Here is a 17287-nt window from a genome sequence, read left to right as displayed (position 1 = left end):
TGCATAAGTGTGTTAACCAGGCAGAACACATCTATTATGCAAACACAGCCATATTATCTAATCATCACACAAACAATTGGATTCTGGAAATTACCGTTTGTTCTCTTGTTTGGCCCGAATCAAATCACCCGGAAGAGGGCGTGTATCTTTTGTTAATCAATTAGGCACGCTCCGTATAATTGGTAAATACCAGTGTTGCCAAATGTTTATGCACACACTAACCTAATCAGTGCGCTGTGAAATCGAGAATTCAGAAATCACATAAATTATGCTCATCATCTTCGCGGGTGGAATTGTTGATCGATTTACTTTGGTTATTGATGAGTATGGTGGGTTTGAAGCACGATCCGGAAACATTAAAGCATTCTCGACGAGGTCCTCCTTTGATCGGTATACTTCATGGAGAGTTTATTTTTTGGAAACCGGATTAAAAGAAAAATGCCCCATTAAATGTGACTTATGACGAGGACGAGCGGTTCTCCCGGATTTTCCGGGGTTCATTTTGCGATTTTGCGAGGTTCAGGTGATAAATTGTATCCGGAAAAAAGACTGTCCCTTTGTGATGAGGATACTGTTTTTTTTCCTCAACATTAAACTGGATTAAAGCACGGTTTTGGAGGCCAACTGACCGTTTTATTCTCATCGGAAGACCTTTTCGGTTTTGACGAAGTTGCTCATTAAATGAAATAAATCTTGTCAGTTGATTAAAAAAGAGGGGTGTCATTGAAACCCACCTTTCCCTTCACCATCCAGACAGATTTAAAAGGTCTCAGGAATTTACATCTACATAATACAATTGCAGTGTAGAACTTGAGAACAGATTTTTTTGCAATTTCGTCGTGAAATCACTCACTTAATTGTCTCCTGTTCCTCTAACGACGAAACAGCCAACAATTTTTACTAAAAATAACAGATTCGAAAAGTAATGAACATGAAACATGAACATGAAACATGAACATGAAACATGAACATGAAACATGAACATGAAACATGAACATGAAACATGAACATGAAACATGAACATGAAACATGAACATGAAACATGAACATGAAACATGAACATGAAACATGAACATGAAACATGAACATGAAATATGAACATGAAACATGAACATGAAATATGAACATGAAACATGAACATGAAATATGAACATGAAACATGAACATGAAATATGAACATGAAACATGAACATGAAACATGAACATGAAACATGAACATGAACATGAAACATGAACATGAAACATGAACATGAAACATGAACATGAAACATGATCATGAAACATGAAACATGAACATTAAAATGAAACATGAAAATGAAACATGAACATGAACATGAACATGAACATGAACATGAACATGAACATGAACATGAACATGAACATGAACATGAACATGAACATGAACATGAACATGAACATGAACATGAACATGAACATGAACATGAACATGAACATGAACATGAACATGAACATGAACATGAACATGAACATGAACATGCAACATGAAACATTAACATGAAACATGAACATGAAACATGAAACATGAAACATGAAACATGAAACATGAAACATGAAACATGAAACATGAAACATGAAACATGAAACATGAAACATGAAACATGAAACATGAAACATGAAACATGAAACATGAAACATGAAACATGAAACATGAAACATGAAACATGAAACATGAAACATGAAACATGAAACATGAAACATGAAACATGAAACATGAAACATGAAACATGAAACATGAAACATGAAACATGAAACATGAACATGAACATGAACATGAACATGAACATGAACATGAACATGAACATGAACATGAACATGAACATGAACATGAACATGAACATGAACATGAACATGAACATGAACATGAACATGAACATGAACATGAACATGAACATGAACATGAACATGAACATGAACATGAACATGAACATGAACATGAACATGAACATGAACATGAACATGAACATGAACATGAACATGAACATGAACATGAACATGAACATGAAACATGAACATGAAACATGAACATGAAACATGAAACATGAAACATGAAACATGAAACATGAACATGAAACATGAAACATGAAGCATGAAACATGAAGCATGAACCATGAAACATGAACATGAGTTCATGAGTTTCAAGAATTATATAATATTATAAAATATCTTTTTAAACAATAATTCACTCACTTTTTTTCTTTTGTGACCAGACCATTCAAAGTGACAAAAGAAAAAGGATTTTCAACGCGTCTAGGTGCACCCGTGTCAAACCCCTTTTTTAATAACTTCCCCTCCGGGAAAAGGATGGCCAGCACTTAATTTGCTTCCCATCTCCGGGCGAAAGAAAGAAAACGTCCGCGCTAGTCGCCTGATCTACGGCAAACGGATGCCCGGTTGTTAAATACTTGCAAAAAGGACCTTTTATCAGTGGGATTCTGAGGTAGGAACGCTGAGCGCGGGGTGATGGCAACGAAATTCCATTCATCAAAATCTTAGATTAAAATGGATTTTAAAAATTTATGAGATCCACTTTCCATTCAGCTTTTCTGCGAAAGCGTCGTCTAGCGTTTGTGTGACTTTGGCGTCGTCGTCTACCTTTTTCCTTCCTCTCCTTGGGGAGCTTGGGGCGAAGCCGTTGAAGCTCGGAATCGTGGCAACTTTTCAGCTCGAGCAAACAGGTTGCAAACCCGGGACGGAAAGAGTTCCTGATAATTGGGGAAGGGTGTGAAAGCTATTTCTACCATGATAATTTGATGAGCCTGATCCAATCAATAAACTAATTATTCATGGCGTTTTGATTAGTGCTGTCTGGCTGGAAGGGTGATGTCTTTTGAGATTTGAAGATTCAGTTGGAATTAACCAGTTCGTATCGGGGTACCTCGATATATGGATGAAACTTTCAGCGTGACTTCAAAAAGGTGAAAAAATCAAGGGTTGACCTTTGCTTTCGATGTTTACTCCAACCATCCAACCAAACATCCGCTCCACTGTGCCGGAAGGAAATAAAAAATCCACTCTTTTTCTATCCGTGTCACCGATAGAACTCGTCAAAATATTTACTCAATCATGTGTCTCCCTTTTTTCAACTTTTCCTTTTTTCCACCTCCACGCGCGCGCACATACACACCATAATTGGACCCGGAACCCCCGAAAAATCACCGAACCGGAATTGGGCGCCAACAACAACAACCCACGGGGGGCGACATTTGACCCACCAGGTCTCCTGGATACGGCACCGGGACATTCACATCCTGACGGTGGGCAGCTACACGTACACCTCGGACCAGCGCTTCCAGGCGACGCATCACAAAAACACCGACGACTGGACGCTGCAGATCAAGTGGGCCCAGAAGCGGGACGCCGGAATCTACGAGTGCCAGATCTCGACCCAGCCCGTGCGCAGTTACTTTGTCACGCTGAGCGTTGTCGGTGAGTAGAGACATTATTTTGAAGTGTTGAAATTGCAGTCATGGTCAATGGTCGAGAACAATCTGTAACATTTTCAACGAAAATCATTGATTTAGTATAGGTGCATAATAGTAGTTTATGCAACAAGTTGCAAAAAGAGGATTTTTTCAGCACGAGTCGTACATTTATCCAACGAGGTTCACCGAGTTGGATGAATACGAAGAGTGCTGAAAAAATCAAGTTTTGCAACGAGTTCCATACAACATTTTTTGCAATTCCAAAAAACACACACTGAGTGAAATTTTATGTCAAATTTTCATGTATTTTGTCAATAAATCGTTTAAATCAAAAAAATGTTGAAAAGTGTTACTTTTCGAAACAAGTGCTGAAAAGTTCAACTTTTCAGCACCCACTTGAGTGCTGAAAAGTAGAACTTTTCAGCATTTATTTTGAAAAGTGTTGCTATTCGATTCTGTTATTTTTGGTACAGAAAAGTAGGCTATTTCGTCGTTCAAGAATGACAGGAAAAGTAAGAAGTTTCACGACGGAATTGCTAAAACATTATTTTGATATTGTTTTAGAACATTTTCATAAAATGTAATAAGATTGAAAAGTATTCACTGAATATTTTTTTGATAAGAGAAATATTTTTCTTATTTAAAAATATGATTTATGAACATAACAATATCATTTAGCAGACAGCTATCTAAAATAAATAAAATCATAAATTGAAACAACTAAATATTAAAAACCAGGTAAAAATATTTACGAGACTGAAAAATCAAGTCTGTCATATAGAATTTGCCAAAACCACCAAAAAACTTATTTTTTAACATTTTTAATTTTACAACCGCTGTATCTTTAGGAGGATTGGACATAAGACATTGGTCAATATGGAGTAATCCATTAATTAATGTAAAATTGTCTGGAAAATCGATTCCCAAGTTTAAGTAAATGATTTTTGTGTTTTTTTTTAGGAGATACATACCATGCTGCATTTTTTGTGAGTCATTTTGTAACATCTTAGGCTATTTAAAAAAAAAATTAACGAAAAAAATCGTGACATCGCCTTAAAATTTAACCAAAATATCTCATGAAAATGGCAAGTATTTTTATTTCATTGCATTTTTATCAGAAAGCCCGTCCAATTTCCTACAAGTTTGTCTTTAAACACTTTTTGATACAATGCAACGGCTTCGAGATACAGTAATTTTTAAATTACATAATACAAGAATATTTTAATAACTTATCCCCTTCTCAAATGTTATTTTCGAATGCAATAGGCTCCATATACACAAAAATGGCTTATATATTCCTAGGATAACATGTCTGCAAAGTTTCATTGAAATCAGAGAGGGTCGGTTACAAAAGTATCACAAAAATTCCCGAATTGAGCTGGAATTGCTATTCAGCAACAATTTGAAAAAAATAACATTCTTTTTTTAGTTTTATTTTTAAAATGTTTTCTAAATGTTTAATTTTTTTTGTTTCATAACAACAGGTAGAGAAAAAAAACGAAATTGTTTTGTATTTATTACTCATATTCATGGATTCTCAAGATTGGGATTAAAAAAATGTGTTTTACAATCGCAATAAAATAATGATTTGCCCAAAAATAGTTTTTTTAACTCAAAAATGACACTTCTCAGAAATTATTTTTCTCAAAATTTATTTTCCTTAAAAGAGCCCGCAGCTAGCAAAATCAAAACTTAGAAATATGTACCTTCCCTGCAAAGGCTAATGAATTGATCTCTGAAAGGTTCTCAAAATCTCTGAATTGCAAATGTAACATCCTGGAACAGAACTGCTAAATTATAATAAAAACCCAAATTGAATTTAAAAATGACACTCTTAAAGCTAGCAAAGGTACAATATATTTGACAGTATTGGCAATTTTTTGAAAAAAATAAACATGTTTTTTAGATCAATAAGTCTGATCTAATTTCCGACCTTTTCGAAAAAAATAATTTGAGTTTTTTGAAAATTAAAACTAACACTTCAAAAGGGCGTAATATTGAATGTTTGCCCATTTGAAATGTTAGTCTTGATTTAAAAAATCTAAATAATGTTTTCGAAAAGATCGGAAATTTTCACGAATGTTCCATATTTAAACATTGAAACTCGGTTGCAGAATTTTTGCCCATGCTTTTCTGTGGCTCAACAATATCGGTTTTCCCCTAAAACATATAAAATAATCTGAAACTAATCTAATCTAAAAATATAAAAAAGCAGTATTTTGGGAATTTAAGTAAGGCCGTTGCATATATTTTACAAAGGTCATGACGCCTCTCCTTCAAAGTTGGTACGAAAAATTTATTGGGCAAATAAATATATTTTGCAAAAAACTTGAAAATTTCAATGGAAATAGAATTGAATTGAAATGAAAACAATATAAAATGTCCTATTCTGTATTTATTATCATGATAAGCATGTTTGGGCTTGGAGCGAGCTGTGGCGCTATAACTACGGAAAATAGTGTCCAGGGCATTCGTGGAAATACAATGTCCCATCCCAGAGGGTCCCGGAGTAACGTCATGATTCGAAATCCGGACACTTAGTAGCATATCATTTTTGTTGTAGCTGGCAAAAAATCATGAAATAAGTGCGAAATATAGAAACATAATCAGGAGGTAGTATAAACAGTCAGTTTCAAGAAAATGCATGCCAAATATGTCTTTTCTAACATTTTTTCATCAAAAATTTAAAAATTAAAATGACTTGTTGTGCTTTAAATCCCGGACACTGATAAAAGTTGATTCCAAAACACTTTTGCTTCGAATTCCGGACACTCGATTTTACTTATGAATCGCACAAATTTGGACTGAAATGTTGGTGAATGGCATTCTTTAGGTCTCAAATAAGCTTTCAACACCAAAACAATCGATAGCTTATATAAAAATTTGCTAGAATTTAAGGAAATCGAAACCATAAATTTCTGCTTTGCCTTCCCGGTGCTTCAAAAACTTATGAAATATTTCAGGTGAAATGTTTCGCATTTTTGGTAAACTTATAATTTTATTGTATTTGATTGTTTTGGCATTAACTACAGCGTTCAAACAAACTTTAAATGAAAGTTGATGTTAGAATTCATCAAATAACGCATTTTTGACATTTATAATGCGAACTTATATCCAAATAATTGATAAAACAAAATGAAGTGTCCGGGTTTCGAAGCGTCCGGGAATTCGAATCATGACGTTACTAAACCTTCTTAGCATGGTGCTCCCAACGAATACAACCAAAATCTCGGAGCGTATGGTGGTGTGTCCCCACGCTTCCTCCTCCCCTGTCGATTCAGAATTGTGTTGTTCAGTGCTCAAACTCAACCCAATTACGAGTCATCTCTGCGATACGGCTTTACGCAGTAGGCCTGGCCGCTTTAACGCTTGTGATGTTTCAATGCATTTCAATGCAATGGCGCACTACAGATGTTAATAACTGACAAGAAGAGTGCTAGGCGTCATCTAACCTAAGGCACTCTCCAGGATCCCTTCGAAAGATTGGCTGCGCTAGGGTCTGATTAGATTATATTAAATTTAGATATTTGGGCTTGTTAAAAAATACACACCATCACCACAAAAACTTTTTTTTCGAAAATTATTTTTTTTGTCAATATTTAGAAATTTAGAAAACTTTTGACAGCAATTTGATGCTTATTAATTTTGCGATATCTCATACCCTTATTGTCGTGACGGTTGAACAAGGGCGTCTGTGTGATGTGTCCCTACACCTGTTACAAAATTCCGTTGCTTTTGGGGGTTGGGAAATTTCTTTTGATATAAGCACTGGTATTTGTAACAACAAAATTCATACAAAAAAAACATATGTACGTGGGTGTACAGATTACTGAACATAAGATGACGATTTGTTTGATCAAGCGTACATCTGTGAACCAAGCCGCCGGCGGGTATGAGAATGATTCATTCATTCATTCATTTATGATTGCAATTTGATACCTAAAATTATCCAAACAGATATCACAAAAACATTGTAAAACAAAAAGTGTAGCTTCAACACTTTATCCCACATCAATGTTTTGCATTTCCCAAGCAGCAAATCCAATCAACCGCAAATGGGAGAATCTTACGGTCTGCCACTTCGCATTGCAGCATTAGACATTTCCCCTTCAGCTCAAACAGCCATTCAGCCTGAAATCGATCCGACGCCTAGTGGCAAACTAATTGGACCCAACATAATTATAGCCTGTTGTTTACATGGTTTTGATATCCGTGTGCAAGCAGCTAAAATAAATTTGATTTGATGGTTCTCCAGACCGGTCTCACAGCCCCCACTATAACAGCAGCAAAATGGATGAAGTCCAACCGGCAATGACCCTGGTCTTGGTCTGGCGATGATCTCCATGGGAAACGTGCCGGATGTCGGGAACGCCAGACCCAGACCCATCAACCATGACGAACCAAATCAAGGCAACTTGCCGTGAAAGATGACACGACGTTTGGCAGATCTTTCCGGGCGAGGACAGTGTGGGTGGTTTGATTTGGAGTTATTTCTGGCGAAATGTTGATTGTAAAATATAACTTGGACATTGTTGTGGACGTCCGATAACCGCAGTTGTTCACTTTACATGGCAATGTAAGAAATTGAGAAATTCCAGAAATTATATTGAATAAATAAAACGAACGACCCAATCTAACTGTGATGCCTAATTGTACGTTAAATTTACCTGTCATGCAATTAAACCTAGTTAAACACACGAAGAGACCTTCTAAATCCAGTTGCACTCCAGTCAGTATCGCGATCCAAACGTACAAACGCAACGTTCGTAATTCAATTTCCTCTCTGCACAATCAACATTTATGCCACACACACAAACACAACCCACCCAAAACACCCACTTTATGCACTAAATGCTAGGCGAAAATGCGTATACTGGTGATATTGGTCTAAATAATTAGCGCACCAGGACTAATCAATTGTAAAGCCCCTTTCGACAGCTCCTACGCGTCGCCCCACGTGTGTGTGTGGCACGTGTGGATCATGCCACGATACTGTCCGATAGAGGTGCAAACGTGGTTGCCCCTGGGCACAATCAAATTAGGCTGGCCATCACAAGTGCACTCATTTGGGGTTTGTTGAATTTTAACAGTGGAATTTCATATACCTAAATGATAAATAAAAAAAAACTTTCATCAGAAAAAAATATCACAAACAATGCATTATGGAGCAACTCTCTGAGATTTCGGTCATTTGACTTTTTTTTGTATTTTTTAATCCGGCTGAATCTCTTTTGGTGCCCTCTTTATGACTAAAAGAAGCCATTTTGCATCATTAGTTTGTTCATATAATTTTCCATAAAAAATTTGGCAGCGGTCCAGACAAAAATGATGTATGAATATTCAAAATTCTGTAACTTTTGAAGGAATTTTTTGATCGATTTGGTGTCTTCGGCAATGTTGTAGGTATGGATAAGGACTACACTGAAAAAATGATACACGGTAAAAAATTGGTAATTTTTAATTTAACTCATAATCACTAAAACTTGATTTGCAATAAAAACAATATTTTTTCTGATATGTTTGTTTTAGGGGAAATCAAATGCCAATTTTTCAGAAATTTCCAGAGTGTGCAAAAAATCTTTGAACGAGTTATACATTTTTGAATCAATACTGAATCGTAATTAAAAGACGCAACTTTTGTTACCCGAACATGTATAGGTCATCGCTTGAATTTTAAAGTTATCGCAGTTTGACACCAAAAGGAAAAATATAACTCAAAATCTGCACTAGTGGATTTGCTTCAGAAAATGTCACCCGTAGATCATTTTTGCCTGCAGTTCTCACCTACACATGTAATGCTGGCCCGTCCTCGAGCAACACTCCAAAGAGAAGAATATGTTGGTGCTCTTTCACTCACTTTTCATCAAGCGTCCATGGCGCGGTGATAGTGTGTCGGATCAATAACCAAGAAATTGGTGGTTCAATCCTCGTTCTGTCAAGGGTTTTTTTGTGAAATACAACAAAAAAGCCGTCGGTAATGTCGATAATTGTCGGTAACGGGCAAAAATGTCATACACCATATCGCCAAAAATGCATGAGGACAGTTTTCATGCAGATTCTGATATACCGTAAAACGGGGTGACTTTGATAGCCGGGGTGACTTTGATAGGTTTGCGATTTTTCCGCAAAATGAAGAGCACAATTAAAATACGTAAGGAATGGTTCAGAAACATACTGACCGTGGTAGAGAAGTGTTCAAAGTACCTCATGAAGAACTTTTCATAAATTTTTGAAAAGTTTATAAAGTTACTTAACTATAGTTAAGAAAATGTGGATGAAAGTCATTATTTTAAACTTCTCAAAGAGTCATGATTTTCTCAATGAACATGATTTTTAATCGGAAAACGGAATGAATTTTCGGATTCTTTGGACAATTTTCCACTATGAGAAGGTTAAATAAGTTTGTAAATAATAAATAATATGTGTTTTTGAAACACGATTAAAAAAAATCTCCAAATTTATAGGCAAATTCAGTTGAACAAATTTCATGTAAAGTGTGAAAACTTGTGATTCGTGCTTCGAATTCAGTATAAAATGCAATATAAATCGATAATTTTATAAACAAAACTATTTTTAACAAATTTCAGGCAAAGTTCCGACTTTTTAACAATTTTACCTAAAATTCATATGTATTTTGTTAAAAAGCTTATAAACTTAGTTAACTTAATAAAAACATTGATTTTTTTCTTACAAACTATATCAGCTACTTTAGTGATGGTACATTTAACGTACAAATAAAGTTTGAACATCTTAAATATGATTTTAACAAGAAAAACTATGACTATCAAAGTCACCCCGGAATTAAAACCAAGAATTTTCAACGTAACTATTTTTCTAAACACTATTGAAAAAAACTTTTTTTCCAAAATAGTGCATGGACTTTGTGTGGCCTACCCTAGTACATGTTTTAAAAATAATAATCTTGAGAAAAACCATACCTGTTGGAAAATATTCTAAAAACAAATTGAAATCCTATCAAAGTCACCCCGGTTTACGGTACTTTCATGCCGCCATGCATCACAATCATGCGACCGCCGTTTGGGTGTAGACATATTTTCAGACATATGACCTTTTAAACAGCAGTTTTCATACGCCCTTTTCAAATGTAAGGCTTGACATTTGGAACTTCTAATTTTTTTTCATTAAAAACCTGTCTTATACCCTTTCATTTGCGTCCAAGACAGCTATTTTTTTTTTCTTAAAATTATTTTTATTAGGTCCTTTTTGGTACTGGGACCTGGTTAGAACCGAGTTCAAAAAAAATCAAACTATCCACATTAACGACCCCCGGGTCTTTTGTGGTCTCTATTGCAAGTTTCTGCTCGAACCTAGGAGTCCGAAGGCTTGAATGGGGAGAGCACCCAAACCTCTTTCTACTCCAAGGAACCTTCCACCCCAGTGTTTGAACTGACGACCTTTGGATTGCGAGTCCAACCATCGCCAGCGATTTGCCGAGCTCCCGTGGTCTAGTGGTACGGGTTTCGTTTTGTAAGCGGAAGGTCGATGGCTTGAAACCCATCTGGCGAGGCAAAAGGGGTAGGTGGCGGTCGAGAGGGGATTTCGGCTGTTGCGGGAATTGATTTGTCAAGTCCCAAGCCTCCCCAAAACCCATCACATCCAATCTCTCGGACGATCTGTTGGCGACTGAGTCTGAGCGTTGAAGAACTCTGCAGCAATACACAGAGAAGAGCTTCAAATGCTACTTTCGACTCGGTCACATGCTCTCAGGCAAAATTCGAGCTGAAGATTGGGCTATATGATCGGTAACGATCTCTAGATGGGTCAAAAATAAACGAGATTTCCCCTCAATCTCGCTCATCTCCACGTCTTCGGATCGGTCTCTCGTGCTCGTGTGGCATGGCATTGAGTGATTGGTTTGGGGAATGAGAGGGGGCAACTGCTCGAATAATTCGTCAAAAACTGTCTCGCTCAAACAATAGCGCTACGGAAGACGATCGTTCGGCAGGCTGTGTATAGCAGCAAAACAGAAAACCTGAGAACAGATCATACTACAATAGATACGCAAGTGTCGCAGTGGTCCGTGTCTGTTCACAGTAAAAAAAAAAAATCGCCAGCGATTCCACCGGAGTAGGCTTGGTTTGGTGTGTTGTTTGTACTTATGGCATGGAAACGACTCCTACACCTGGAATGACTTAACGGCCTAACAACCAAGGCCGGGACCGACATTTTACTTCCTCATCCGATGGAAGGTTGCAGCAGATGGGAATCGAACCCAGAATCATCCGCTTACAAAGCGGACAGCGTAACCATTCGGCCACGCACTGCCACTAGAACCGAGTTGGCTTTTGTAATTAACAATTAAATTGTTGTTAATGCTTAGAGTAATTACAGAGGATCTTGTGTGTAAATGTAAGTGGGAGGGAATCCAAGACAGCTAAAATCGTTTAAAATGGCGTGGAGCTATGATTTTTTGAAAAATTGGTATGTGTTTAAATCGAAGAAAATGGCCAAACAAAAAAAGTGTCTTATTATTTCAGCCAAGGAACCTCCAGAAACGTGAACCCGATAGGAGAAAATTGTTTTCAAATCATGCTGTATTGGTGAGGAATTGCTGTTTGGTGTAGAACTGTTTTTCCAGGGAGGATTTTGTCATTGTTAAATCGATTATGTCATTCTATTTGTTATATGTTTACATAGTTGCATAGTTTAGGTGTATCTTTTCTTCAAGCATAATTTTTTTCATCCATTTCCATTCTTTGATTGTGAATACATTATTTAAAATAAAAAAAACAAATTATAGATGACCCAAAAATGTTCCTGCTTAAAGTTTGGAAAATGTGTCATGTTTTTTTTTAATAAACAAGCGTCTCTTTTTGGGTGTAAGCAACATGCCAAGGATGGGGAAAATTAAATAAAACTCAAGCTAAGCAAAAGCTTTTTGGAATTTAAATTGCAATATGATTTTTTCCATTAATTTATTTTTAATGTTTTGCTTTAGGCCAAAATAGGAGTCATTTTTTCAAAACACTTCAAAATTGAAAATAAAAGTGAATCAACTGGAAACAATCTCAAATGCATTTTCTGCCTTGATTATCATATTAGGCATGTTTGGGCTCGTATGACAAAAAATGATTTTTTTATGAAATTCCGATGTACAGCACTGCAAATATACTTTGATATTTTCGTCAATACTTTGATATTTTCGAAATTACTGATTGCAAAATGACTCTACATGTGTAGGGGAAATATACCCATTTTAATCCTAATATGCGGTCGTGTTTAAATGATGCTGGATAATTAAGAGTGTTCCTTGAAATTTACTAAAACCAAGTACACCAACGAGTAGAGTAAGTTTTTGTGAAAATTTCTGTTTATTTTCACTTTTATTGAAATTTTAGCTATTCCTTTCACAAGCATTTGAAAAATCCCAAATGCATAATCAGTCGTGTGCATTGGGACACACCCATTTTTCTATTTTCAGCTTAGTTCTTTTTTTTCTTCCAGTGCTCTTTTGGGTCTGCTTCGTGCTGTCAAAATTGATGAAATTTTAAGTGAACACTCACGAAAAGTAGCATTTATAGAGAAAATTTCCTGGCGTCACTGGCTCACCCCAACAGGCGCGGTGGTGTTGGTAACCACCCTTTTTTCTTTATTTGGATAATTTTAAAGAATGCTAGGAATCTGATAAATTTTGCCTCGTAATTTTCTGGGCCAGGTTTTGGTTAAATATGTTATTAAGAATCTCTCAACAAGGCATGTTCAAAAGAAATTTGAAAATTTTACTTACTTTTACTCATATAGAAACATTTTGAATGTGTTTTTTTTCAGCAAAAATTTCCAAAATTACATAACCAAACTTCGGGGAGGTCCACTGCTACAATTTCCATACCACGACCAACGCACAATAGCGTTGAAATCCAGTGTTCTCGATTGTGCACCGGCTGCCAAATAAATAATATCTTTGGAGGCTGGCAAAGATAGCCATCGCTAGTGCGCGGTGCTATCAGAGTTTTGGGGCAGATATTACCGAAATAATGCACCACTCGACGAGAGGTCCGATTCCGCGACCTGCAATTAGTTTAATTAACTGCGTTGTCGGTTGGCTGACCCTGGGCAAAAGGGTGCTGTCATCGTCGTCGGTGGAGAATTTAGCGCACGTTGGGATTCAATTAATATCGATGAAATTGCGCTGGTTGAAACTGATTTAGTGGAATTACTGGAAATTACACGAGAGCAAAATAGATACCCAGTCAAATACCACTTACTAAATTGTGTATACTTTCTACCCGTCCCACATGGAAAGCAAAATCTGCCACACACTCGACTCGAGCTTGGTAAACAAATCAAATCGCAATCATGGAGCTAATAAAAAGGGCAAAAATATGCTAACCCAATCAGTTCATATACTTTTACGGTGCTGAAGCTTCTCCGTCTGATTGCGGTTGTCGCGTGTGTGGCGGTGCATCTCAACCAGAAACATCACTGTCGGTGGTGGTGGATGCTTTTGACAGTCAAGGAGAGAAAGTGGTTAGTTTGCTTTTGGGGAATTCTTTGTGAAATCAAATATAGATGTTTTGCATCTTTGACTAATTTGATACTTAAATATGTTTTTTTTTTTCAAATTCAAATAAATTACTTAGTTTCTTTTTATTTCTGCATAATTTTCCAATTCAAATAAATACATTTTTTAAATTTTATTTCGGCATAATTTTCCAACTTTTCTCTGAGGAATTTGTCATATGCTTTTATCATTTTCCTGGATGATAACTTTCGTCTGATATTACTAATTTCTCCAGAATTATTTTATTCAATCTGGAAGCTTGTTTATTGCATGTCTTGCTGATAACAAGGTTGACATTTTGTTTCGCGAAGAAAAATTATGAAAATCAGAACAAATTTCACGAATCTTTCATTTGGAAACATTGAAAATTGAACTCTTAGTTGCTGGGATAAAAATAAGATGTATCTCTCATGGGGTGAGAACCCAAGTCTGATAAACCCGTCAATTGGTTCCTAATCTCATAACAATATTTTATCTTTATCTTTGGCCACACGTCCACATTTTTCAAGTAAACACACCCGGCGAGAACAAGCCAAGTAACAAAGTAACCAACTCCTGCCAAGCATAAACTGAAACGTTAATCTATGACGTGCACGAGCTTCTAAAGAAGCTCCGAAACTTAAACTGCAGTAAATTTGGTAAACTTTCCACTCGATCGGAGATCGGCTGCTGCCCAAAGCTGTGTGAAGAACGTTGAACTGGTGGCTCTTTTTTTGTGTGGACCCCCTTGTGCAGCTCAACTCTTTTCTCCTTCAACTAACGGATGGCGCCAAGGTGACCATCCAACCAAGAAAGACACTAAATTTTCCCACGACAAACTGGTTTGGAACAAACAGAAAAAAGAAAAGAGCGCGGTTGGGAAAAATCTCGATAAACACAATTTATCATAATAATTCAAGCGAAATTGTGGGTGATCTATTATGGTCGTGGACGCAGCAGATGCGGTTTGCCGTTCTTGCTTCCTTCCTGTTGCAGTTCTTGCCGGCGCTTTGGTTGGTTCAGCTTCAGCAGAGTTGTGCGTGTTTTTCTAGCTAGGGGGGTTTCTTCCAGGAAAAATGAGGGTCAACACGATTATCGCTTCCGATGCGGTGCAATGAAAACGTACCTTTGGACCACAAACAAGGTTAAGGAAATAACATAAATAATATAAGAACGATGCAGGTATGGCAAATATAATGTTTGTATTAAATTTGACAAGTGCATCAAAAGTATATCAAAGAGTTAAAATAAAAGCATTTTGAGAAAATGAATCATCTATCAACGTCAATTAATCTAGTTGATGATATTCGATAGACCTGAAATTATATGGGCTCCTGTTCAATCAATGCTTCACATTCAGTCATTTTGATATTTCCGTAGGTACTTAAAAAGACCTTTTGAATGCAATAAAATCAATTAAATAGGTTGTCTATAACTAAGGCTACCAACTCTTGCTGAGCAAAAATCCGTACACTTTGCCGATATGACAACATGGTGTAACAAAAACTGTCAATGAACTATTTAGATAAATTAAATTTAATAAATTAAAATATAAAACTGTAAATTTCACAAAATGTTATCAGAGTGCTTATGACTTGCACGTGTAAAAGTATTCATAAAATAAAACGTGATTTATATCAAATCATTATGTTCTTCATTTTTTTTTGTTAAACGTTTAAAAGTTTACGAAATGTCAAGTTTGCCTTTAGGAATAATATCGTTCTAAGTGTTTTCACGAACACTCTTCCAGAGTTTTTTTTTATTGAAAAGGTCCTATAACATGTGAAAAACAACAGGGTATAGGACCTTTAAAAAAACTCTAGATTTGTTAATTCAAATGTTCAAATGTTTTCAAAGCCTTTGGAAATGGATAAATATATTTAGCAAGGAATTTCTAAAAGAACAATTCTAGAGTTTTTTAAAAGGTCCTATCAACATATGAAAGACAATAGTTCAAAAACTCTAGAATTATTGATAATCAAGTTTGAATTGAGGAAACCCCGGAAAACTCTCCCTTTTTAAATCAAACTCACAGAAAAATAAAAATTTCTAGTTAACAAAAGCTTCGACCAAATCAAAAAAGCAATTCAATGATTAAAAAGTTGTTAAAATTCCGTACAAAAATTCCGGCCTGTTAAAAATCCGCGAAGAGGTTCGAAAATCCGTATGGTAAGGAAAAAATCCGTACAATTGGTAGCCTTATCTATAACCAAAGTTACAACAGGTTGAAATTTGCGTTTGCGTTTAGTTTATATGGAATTTGAAAACTAGGTATTTTTAAGAAACTTTTTGAACAAATCAAATTGCTTTCATTGATCATTTATTTTTTAGGGCCGTCCATAACCTTGCAACTTATTCTTTTCGTTTGCTTCGCTTGCTCAATTGTCAAGACAAATCACGAGTTACGTTGTTAGCAGCCTAACGCTTTGGGGCCATCCACAAACAATGCATTTTTAAATTTCACCCCTCCTGAAAACAGGAAACTCCTCCTTCCTCATGGTTTGAAAATTGCCCCTAAAACTTATTGAATATTAGGGTGAGTTCTTTCATTACGTAACGTAACACTAGAATTTGTTTTTGTTTAAAGCGTAGTACAGTCGCTAATCCCTCCCCCTTCTAATTTCATTACGTTCTGGAGCAACTTTTGAAAAGGGTGCATAAGCATTTCTACAGCTAGATCTATTTTGCAAATTCCAAGACAACATGTAACTATTTAAGAAAACCGCACCGGTCACAAGGTAGGTAGCTGGGAAGGCCAGCTATTCTTTTAAACTTAGAGTTTTGTGAATAAGTTACCGGTTGTCTCGGAACTTGCCAAATAGTTCTAGCTGTCAAAATGCTCATCCACTCTCTTCTCGTGTTGCTCTAGAGTTATAAATGAACGGGGAAGGCTTTCATTTAATTGATGATGAAATAATAAAAATATTAAGTTTTAACTTTGTGAACGCTGTGAAAAACATCGTAACTTGGGAACACCGTGAAGATTTTCCCTTGTCTCCTTAAAAAAGTAAAGCATCAACACTTGACGTCTTCCAAATCTTTTTCCTTGTCCCTGATGCGCGGTGGAGATGGGAGCGACCGGGAAGAGGGGTTTAGAATGGGCGGGGCTTACAGTTAATATGTTTGTTTGCTGTATATTCATGTATTTTCATAAAATCATAACCAACAATTGTTCCAACTAACAAAAACTACGATTTATTTTAAAAATTTAATTAATTTAAATTGCAACGTCAACGAAAACCCCTGCATTCAAAAACAAAACGTTGCAACGTCAGGGATTGTAAGTGGTCTTGAAAAAGGTTTTATTTTCTCATTAACATTTTTTGGCAATGCCTAGGACAGG

General features: G+C 36.1%; 1 protein-coding gene across 2 annotated transcripts in view; it reads left to right on the top strand.

The window, feature by feature from the left end:
* LOC120416218 (kin of IRRE-like protein 1) overlaps positions 1–17287 on the top strand; it is a 92195-nt gene that overhangs the window by 10706 nt on the left and 64202 nt on the right. For both annotated transcript variants that reach the window (XM_039577916.2, XM_039577915.2), the window contains exon 2: positions 3237–3447. In XM_039577916.2, coding sequence (XP_039433850.1) covers positions 3237–3447 — 211 coding nt within the window. The remainder of the gene's footprint in view (positions 1–3236; positions 3448–17287) is intronic.

The sequence above is a fragment of the Culex pipiens genome, chromosome 2, assembly GCF_016801865.2.
Source record: "Culex pipiens pallens isolate TS chromosome 2, TS_CPP_V2, whole genome shotgun sequence".
Lineage (NCBI taxonomy): Eukaryota > Metazoa > Arthropoda > Insecta > Diptera > Culicidae > Culex > Culex pipiens.
This window is presented reverse-complemented; position numbering and strand designations above follow the sequence as displayed.